The 8,844-nt window shown below is 57.6% G+C and overlaps 1 protein-coding gene across 4 annotated transcripts in view; it reads right to left on the bottom strand.

The window, feature by feature from the left end:
• Positions 1 to 246: 246 nt before the first annotated feature.
• The window catches only part of FAAH (fatty acid amide hydrolase), a 28,830-nt gene continuing 20,232 nt past the window's right edge, over positions 247 to 8,844 (bottom strand). For 2 of the 4 annotated variants that reach the window (XM_036349153.1, XM_036349152.1), the window contains 8 exons: positions 6,996 to 7,121; positions 6,405 to 6,502; positions 5,159 to 5,258; positions 4,825 to 4,865; positions 3,909 to 3,948; positions 3,323 to 3,431; positions 2,666 to 2,811; positions 247 to 2,184 (listed from right to left, as the gene is read on the bottom strand). In XM_036349153.1, coding sequence (XP_036205046.1) covers positions 2,056 to 2,184; positions 2,666 to 2,811; positions 3,323 to 3,431; positions 3,909 to 3,948; positions 4,825 to 4,865; positions 5,159 to 5,258; positions 6,405 to 6,502; positions 6,996 to 7,121 — 789 coding nt within the window. In that variant the 3' untranslated portion in view covers positions 247 to 2,055. The remainder of the gene's footprint in view (positions 2,185 to 2,665; positions 2,812 to 3,322; positions 3,432 to 3,908; positions 3,949 to 4,824; positions 4,866 to 5,158; positions 5,259 to 6,404; positions 6,503 to 6,995; positions 7,122 to 8,844) is intronic. The other 2 variants (XM_036349155.1, XR_004973992.1) reach the window with 2 other exon arrangements.

Genomic DNA, 8,844 nt, shown 5'->3' with positions numbered 1-8,844 from the left:
TTATCTTCCCTTTTCCCCACCGCTGATCACCCGGTGAACAGATGTGTTTGTGTCAACGTCCACCACCCCCACAAGCCCAGGGGCCCAAGGATGGAAACCAGGCTTGGTTGAGTTCCAGGACCATTCAGCACAGGGTGGGTATGCCCATGTTGGGGCTTTAGGGTGAAGGAATGAAGGAATGCAGCCTTGCGTCTGAAGGCACAAAAATATTAACGAAAACGAGAAATTGGTCAGGAGGAAACTGGGCAGATGGCAGGTAGCTTTATGGAATAGTATTAGGTGAAATGACACAGCTGTTACAAGGAACCAGGGCAAAGTACAGCAACTACTAGGTCACCCCGGTACAGGCATCCATGTGGGTTGGGCCCTCTAGTCAGCTCCAAGGTGTGGGGCCCCACCGAGGCAGAGACACCTTTGGCAGAGAATGCAGTTACCACTGGTTGTACAACCTTGAGGGGAAGCACCTTTGGAGGAACAGAATGGAGAGGCAAGCCTTCCTTGGCAAGGCAGCTGGTCCGGAAAAGAATTTGAAGTAGGCCAGGTGAGGCCTATGGCCTACCTTACCAGAGGCTCAGGCTCAGAAACACCTTCTACAGCAAGCAGGGAGTTAGCACGAGGGCTGGGAGGTGGGGGCAAGAAGGAGTGAGTGGGTTCTGCTGGTAGGGCCAAGAAGTCTGTCACAAGCCAGCCAACCTCCCACCTGTCAAGCAACGCAGTGCAGCAAGAGGTGACCTGGCAGACTGAGCTGACAGCTCACTTGCATCTCAACTGTCAATTCCCAAACCACCTCTCTCTGCCACTGGACCCCCACCCTAGCTCAGGCCTCAGGCCTCCTTCCCAATTAGGAAAATGGAGCAACCTCTTTATCCCTCTGCAGCCTCTATCCATCCAGTCTACTCTCCTTCCTGCAAGAGCTCCCCATTGCCCTTGAGATAGGATTCCAGTTCCTGAACTGGCCCCTCAAATCCACTTGGATCTGACACCACCTACATTTTTGCTCCTTCTCCTGCACCCATTCAACATGCCTCCATCTGCCAAACTCATCCTGGTCTTTGGGCGTACTATTGTTCCTTCTCCCTGGGATGTCCTCGTCCCCGATCTCAGCCTCTGGGAATCATCTAGACTCAACAGAGGCCCTCCTCCTTCAGGAAGCCTTGGCTGGCCCGTGAGCACTCTCTACCAGATCGCCGGTCTGGTGCTCACCTCCCCAGGCCTGTGGACTCACTACCAGAGGGTCAGCACTCCAATGGTGCCAGCTCAGGGTCAGCACTCCAGACTCCCTGCTGCCCTGTGCCCAGCCCGGTGTTGGCCACTGAGGACAAAGATATACAATAGAGTCCCTGCCATCAAGGAGAGCCAGAATGCTGAGAGGCAGCTCCCCACACACAGATGCCCAGCATACGGGGCAGACTTTGGGAAACTGGCCACCTACTCCAAGGCTCAGAGGCAGGAGGGAAGGCCTTCTGGAGAAAAGGGGTCTGAGCTGGGCCTCAGAGTATCCAAAGGTAGAGGAGCAGAAAGGGCTTCCTCAGCAGAAGGAAGGAGCAAAGGAAGGAAGAAGAGAAAGGGCAATGCCTAGCAAAGCAGGACTTCATCGAAGGCAGGGCGCGGGGGAGAGTGAAGTGCTGGGTGTGCAACACCCACTCGGAGCAGCCTGTGTCCATCCTGTATCATGGGAACCAGGGGAGGTTTGGGAGCAGGAAACTGACATGGCTGGAATCGGGCTCTAAAAGGTCAAGGCTCCAACCCCCAGTGCCCTACAGTGACGGCCAGAAAGTACACAGACTAGAAACCATTTTTTACTGTTAGTGGGGCCTTGCCTATGGCATACCCACTGGCTGCCACATGGGGAGGGGGTCAGGGCAGAAACTGGGGACCAGACTGAGGGGCAAGGTCCAGACTCAGGAGGACTTGGCTTCTTGGAAGGGGGCGGGGGGGAGGCAGCCTCTGCCCCAAGTGAACGTTTCCTTGCAGGATGGCAGCTGTGCCCTGACCAGGCTGGACGCAGATCCAGTGGGTCCTCTGGAGCCGGCTGGGTGGCCAGGCAGGCAGCAGTCAGAATGGCTGCTTTTCAGGGGTCATCAGTCGTTCCACCTCCCGCATAAACCGCAGACACAACTCTTCCTGCCAGGGCAGAGCCACACACTGCACGGCCACAGGCAGCCCCACGCTCTTCTTCATGGCCTGCAGGGGACACAGGGATAAGAATGGGAGGCGGCAAGGCAGGACCCCACCCCAGGTCCAGGAAGCACCCCAGATGGAGAGAAGGGGCAGCACAGCAAGCCCAGCCGCATCCTTCAGGGTCTTGTGTTAAGAAAGACAGACAAGCCCTGCTGGTGTGGCTCATGGTTGAGTGTCAACCTATGAACCAGAAGGTCATGGTCAGGGCACATGCTCAGGTTGCAAGGTCGATCCCGGGTGGGGGCGTGCAGGAGGCAGCCGATTGATGATGTTTCTCTCTTATTGATGTTTCTATCTCTCTATCCTTCTCCCTTCCTCTATTTCTAAAAATCAATAAAAACATATTTAAAGAGAAAAGAAAAGAAAGACAAGCAAGACCTACATGTGCTTATACTATTTCCTCCGCTTCAGCTAGAGTTAGGGAATGGGTGAGTCCAGGAGAAGGGAGACCTGGAGTTGGCCAGGCCAGTCCCCATGACCTCACCTTCCACAGCACCTTGTCCCACGTATCTCTAAAGTAGCCTCTGCAATGCTCCATCTGGGCCTCATCCTCGAGCGTCACCGTGGTGACAGGCACCACCCCCGCTGGGAAGTCCAGGCAGTTGTAGAGCAGAGTGTAGCTGACGGCCCCTGAGACACAGCACAAGTGGCTGGAGCAGGCCAGGTGACCTTCGGTGCCAACTGTCCTGTCTGCGCCTCAGTCTCCCATCCTGTGAAGTGGCACCCGACCTCCACAGACAAGGATAGGCTCTCTCCCAGGGCTGAGACTTGAGTGAATGACAAAGCCCAGGAACCCAGATTCAGGCCAGGCTGGAGAGCCTGCTGGGGTTTGCCCCAAGCCTCTGCCCATGTAGCTTCCCCAGCTGGAATGTCACTCCTGTTTTCTTGGTTTATCTAATCCCACCTGGACCTCAAATTCCACCTCCCCAAACCATAGACTCTGGCCAGAAGAATGATGTCTACTGATATCACTCCCAGGATATCCCATCTTTGCAGCCAGCCAGGCGATGAGTCGCCTAAGAGCCAGATCCTCCCCAGGGCTCCACTTCTTCTACTTCACAGCAGCCTGGCCAAGGCTGAACTCATACAAGAGAAGGGATGGGCGGGGCTGTCAGGGGCATGGTGGGGAAGCAGGCCTCACCTGTGGCCTTGCCTGGGGCATTCAAGTCCATAGCAGGGCCCAGCATGGGCGTGAGCAGCACATCCAAGTCCAGTGCTCTCCACTGGGTAATCACAGAGCTGCGGTACACCTGGGGAGGGTACCAGCACAGCGGGTGAAGCACTCAGGCCCAGCCCAACCCATAAGCTCTTCGATGCAGGCACTGTGTGGCTGGGGGCTGGGGAGCCACAATGGGAGGGAGGTCCTCAGGGCACACAGGCAGGGCTGCTTTCAGGGGAAGTGATTTCCCCGCCTCCTACAGGAACTGTAGACACCATTCTTCTGGCCAGGGCAGGGCCACATAGTGCCTGGTGACAGGCAGCACCGTACGGAAGAAGAGGCGTCCAGAGTACGAGCCCTGGGCTGACCCAGCCCCCAAGGATGTGCATTTGGGCAAGTGAGGGTCAGAGAGCTGGACCCTAGCAGGCCTGTCCAGGGAGGGGGAGGGGGAATAACAGGCTGCTCCAGAAGACAAATAAAACCAGTGCCCAAGAGAGCCCACTGGCTCCCATTCCCCTCCCAAACCCTCCCCTTCCCCACCCTAGTCTAGTTCGGGGCTGTGCCTCACCTCGATCTCGTGCTGCAGTTCCCAGAGCTTCCCGGTGGACCTGGCGGAGGGAGTGAAGTCACCAGCCACGATAGTCACAACCATGGGGATCAGGGGGTGAGCAACATCAGACCCCTACTCTTAACACCTCCCAGATCTCATTCCTGCAGACCCTTCTCAACATTATGGGAGCTCTGAGAGGGAAGCAGTGCAGGGCAGAAGTTCAAATCCCTACTGTCCTGTTGAGAAGATCAAGCCCCACGGGGGACTTGGGCTGAGTTACTTAGTGACTCCACCACCGAGCCAGGACCAGACCAGGCCTGATTCCTAGCTACCCTTAGGAGGGGGCAGAGCTGTCCAAGGTCCTAAATGCCCGGTGGTGAGAAAAGGAGCAAGTCCACAGGATGCCAGGGCCAGAAAATGGGGCAGCTACTGCCCTGATTTTCCCGCTCCAGCCACTAAGGGGCAGGCAAGACCCAGTGCAGCTCAGTTCAGTTCAGAACTCTCCCAGGAGCATCCTCACAGGGTCCCCAGCATCCCCCTGTCCCCTGCTGCACAGCAACTCCTTCCTGGTCCTTCCCACCCATGCCCCAGCCAGGGCAATCTTCTCCCCACCACTCCCATCCTGTGATCTCCCTCCAGCCCCTGCTTTCCAGCCAGACCTGGTCCTCGCTAAGACAACTTGCAGGTCCCACCTGAAGGTCACAGAGGGATTGTGGAATAGACTCCAACTCAAGGTCTCCGACTTGAATAGTGTTGGGGACAAGAAGCTCCTGTCCTCAGCACTGGTCAAGCTGGAAATCTTGAGTAAGAGTTGCCACCCTGTCTGGGCCACTTTCAGCCTCAGAAGTCACTTCCCACCTCTTTTCCTGTCGGAAACCACTTCCACCCAGGTCTGAGGGAGAGAGGCAGGCACCGGGACACGGAATTTTCTTACCGAGACTTCATGCTGCTGAGAAAGGCCGCCAACCGTGGGAGCTGCAGGGCAGACAGAGTCAGTGACTCAGCTTGGGCCAGGTGCTGACAGCAGTCTTCCTCAGGCCAAGCCACCATGCCTCCTCTCTCTGTCCCTCCCCCAGGTCCCAGTGGCACCCCCTTCAGCATGCAGGGCGACCAAAGACCAGAGGGGTGGGAGGAGGAGAGGAGTCTGGGGGCGGGGGGGGGGGGCTTGGAAGAAGAGGCCATGCCTGCCAGGAGAGGCTGAGGAGAAGGGGAAGAGCCCCAGAAGCTCCCCTCACCCACCCCACCCCTTCCACTCCCTGTGCCCTCACCAGAGGCTTCAGCACAAAAGCCAGCAGTCCTTTAAGCCACTCGGGCAGCTTCAGAATCCATATCAGGTCCCCTAAGCAGGGGTCCACGAAATCACCTTTGCTGGGAGACAAAGGGTCCAGTCCAGGTACTTCCACCCCAGGCATCCCTCCTGGCTTACCCCCACCCACTGGGTCCTCCATTTTGTATTCAGCAACCTTTGTCCATCTCTCTCCTCATCACACGCTGGTAACTGCTGGTCTCCAATCCCTTCAACTGCCTCCTTTCAAATGTCTGACTGGTTTTTGCTAATCTTTCAGGACTAGCAGGTCACACTCCCTGGCAAACGCAGCTCAGAGCAATAAGGACTGAGGGCAACATCTCCCTGGCCAGGGCTTGATACTGAGGGCACCCCCTGTTGCTGACGCCAGCCTGGAGACACCAGTGGGGCTGTCCAGAGTGGGCCACCCATGACGCTTGTCTCTGAGGCTGTCCCTGGTTCTAGAACTCAGGGAAAGGTCTCAGGTGGCTGAGCCTGGGCCTCGTTCCATGGCCAGAATGAAACATACCACCTTCCACAAAGCCTGGCCCATCCTTGACCACTGGGGGAAGTCCAGTAAGCCCAGGCGTGTCACCAGAGGCACCTTCACAGGCCTGTCCTCTGCCTCTGTCAGTCTTTAAGGTCTGAAAACATTCAAGTGGAACCAGCCTCTCTGAACGTGAGCTCTGCAAAGTCCCTTAAAGCGGGTCTGGTCCAACCCACCGACTTGACAGAAAACCAAGGTCCTACTCGAAAGGGAAGGATATGGCTCAAGTCAGAAGGGCCTCTTCTCCAAAGAGACAAAAGAAAAGAAAAGAAAAAGAAGAGCCTCAAATCACAGCATGATGTCTAGACCCCTGCCCTCCTGCTTGATCCTGCCCTTATCTCTCATCTTTCCCGACAGTCAGGTAGCCCTCTGCCCATCTCCTACCTCCCAAAGAGCTCAGCCCAGGGCCAGACCACACATGCTCAGTCCAGCCTCCCCTGGCGCTGGCACCTTTCCAAACTGTCCCTGGTAAGCTATCTCCAGGCTCAACCTGCAGTTGGAAATGCAGCGGGGTCCCTGCCCAGGATGCGTCATCCTTCTTTGTGTTCAGCTGAGGCCTGTCCCCTTCTCCCCCTTCTTCCCCCAGGTGGCCCGTCCCTGGGGGTCAAAGCACTCCACTGCTCTCCCTGGGTCTACCCTTGTCCTGATTCCACCGCAGACCCCGAAGACAGTCATCACTCACAAGTTCTGTAGGAAGCTGCCACCGCCATCACTGAACAGCCCACCGGTCGATAGCGTCTCTAGAGCGTAGGGTATGTTGCTTGGCAGGAAGGGAACCAGCTGCAGGATTGGAAGGTATGAGCCCCCACCCCTAGAAACTCTTGGGTCTGTCCACCCCCGTGCTGCCCAGATGGCCCTGAGGATGGACTGGACCAATTCTGCCGCACGGTAGCTCTCACTGCAGCCACAAAGGTGGCCTTACTTCCTGGAGCCACACATGAACTGGTCTGAGATTAGCAGACCAACACCCACTGGCCCACCATCTCAGGGCCCCGGGAACCTACGGGCAACTGTGCACCATGTGTTGGATGAGGCCTCCCAAAGCCACCATCACACATCCCTAGCATGGGGCTGAGTCCACCATCAATTACTTACCCCAACACTCCTCATTAGCCCTGTCTATACTGCTGCCACAGGGACTCAGGACCCAGCCCCAACCACAAAACAGTCCAGGTGCAAGGATGCCAGGAAGGGGTGGTGGCCACGGGTGGTGGCCAGGAAGGCGTCCCTGAAGGAAGGCCATGCCAGGGCTTCTGGGCCCCTGCAGCCTTACCGTGTGGCCAGCCGCCTTCAGTCTCTGCTTGGTCTCCAGCACAGCCCGCTTCATGGCTGGGGTGGGCATGGTATACTTGTCTGTCACATAATACCCCACACGCAAGGGCCGAGAGCTTGCATAGATCTGGAGACAAAGCACAAGAGTCAGAGTCAGGTCGGGAGAGGGTGGCCCGAGGTGGGGCTTCCCGAAATCGAAGCCACCCAGCCTCACACAGCTGCTAGGCTGAGGCCCGCAACCCCTGAAAACAGACTGCCAGCAAGGCCAGCCCTTTCTCAGAAGAACTTCACGATGACCCTGCAGATTCCTTCGTTCATATGAGGAAATTAAGGCTCAGATCCAGATAACGAGATGGGCCCAGAGGGGTGCTGAAACCGGTCCAAGGCCACTAATGCAGAGTGACAATACGATGTCCTGTCTGCTGCCTATGTCAAGAATGCAAGACCTGACTCCCATGATAAACTGTCCCAGACCTCATTTCCACCGCTCCTCCTTCTCGGGGAGGGGGTCCGTTAGGACATCCTCCTCTGCTGGGGAGGGGAGCTCACGCCATCCAGCCCAGATTTCCTACCTACCAAGGAGCACCGAGGCCCACTCTCCTGCCCGGGGACCTCCAGCCTTCCCAAGGCGACCGGGGCTGCGTGAGGGAGCGATGGAGCTTGCATTGCTCAGTGTTCTGTCTGCATTCGCATAGCTTCACTATGCCACTGTCTGCATCCATCTAACCTGACTTCTCCTGAATGCTTTATACATAAAGTGCAAAGGATTTTCCGTTCTTGAAAGACCCTTCAACTCTTCAACAGAAGGGTAAAATGACACCTTATACTTTGAGACTCCTTAAATCCCTCACCTCAAAATCCTCACCTTGCTGTGTCCACCAATCCTAAACTATTATTACATCACTAGAGGCCCGGTGCACAAAAATTTGTGCACTCGGCGGGGAAGGGGGGGGTCCCTCAGCCTGGCCTGTGCCCTCTCACAGTCTGGGACCCCTCGGCAGATAACGCCCTGCTGGCTTAGGTCTGCTCCCGGGTGGCAGAGGGCAGACCCAATCCCTATGTGCAGCCCCTGGTCAGGATCAGAGCAGGGCCGATTGGGGAGTTGGGGCACCGCCCCCTGTCATGCACAGAGCAGGGCGGATTGGGAGGTTGCGATGCCACCCTCAGTCATGCTCAGGGTAGGGCCGATTGAGGGGTTGGGGCACCGCCCCCTGTCACACTCAAGGCAGGGTCGATGGGGAGGTTGCGGCGCCACCCCCTGTCACGCACAGAACAGTGCCAATCAGGGGGTTGAGGCGCTGCCCCCTGTCACGCACAGAGCAGGGCCCATCAGGGGGATTGGGGCTCCGTACCCTGTCTCGCACAGAGCAGGGCCCCTCAGGGGGTTGGGGAGCTCCCCCCTCTCACGCACAGAGTAGGGCCGATAGGGGAGTTGGGGCACCACCCCCTGTCACACACAGAGCAGGGCGGATCAGGGGGTTGGGGCGCCGCCGTCTATCACCCACAGAGCAGGCCTGATCAGGGGGTTGGGGCGCCACCACTCTCACACTCAGGGCAGGGCTGATGGGGAGGTTATGGCTCTACCCTGTCACACACAGAGCAGGGCCAATCAGGGGGTTGGGGCACCGCACCCTGTCACACACAGAGCCGCAGGGCGATCAGGGGGTTGGGGAGCTCCCCCGTATCAGGCACAGAACAGGGCTGATCAGGAGGTTGGGGCTCCTTCCCCTGTCACGAACAGAACAGGGTGGATCGGGAGGTTGTGGCCCCGCCCCCTTTACACACAGAGCTGCAGGGCGATCAGGGGGTTTGGGCGCTGGCCCCTGTCGTGCTGATCCTGGTGCCAGGAG

Source organism: Myotis myotis, unplaced genomic scaffold, assembly GCF_014108235.1.
Source record: "Myotis myotis isolate mMyoMyo1 unplaced genomic scaffold, mMyoMyo1.p scaffold_m19_p_2, whole genome shotgun sequence".
In the NCBI taxonomy this organism is placed as follows: domain Eukaryota; kingdom Metazoa; phylum Chordata; class Mammalia; order Chiroptera; family Vespertilionidae; genus Myotis; species Myotis myotis.
This window is presented reverse-complemented; position numbering and strand designations above follow the sequence as displayed.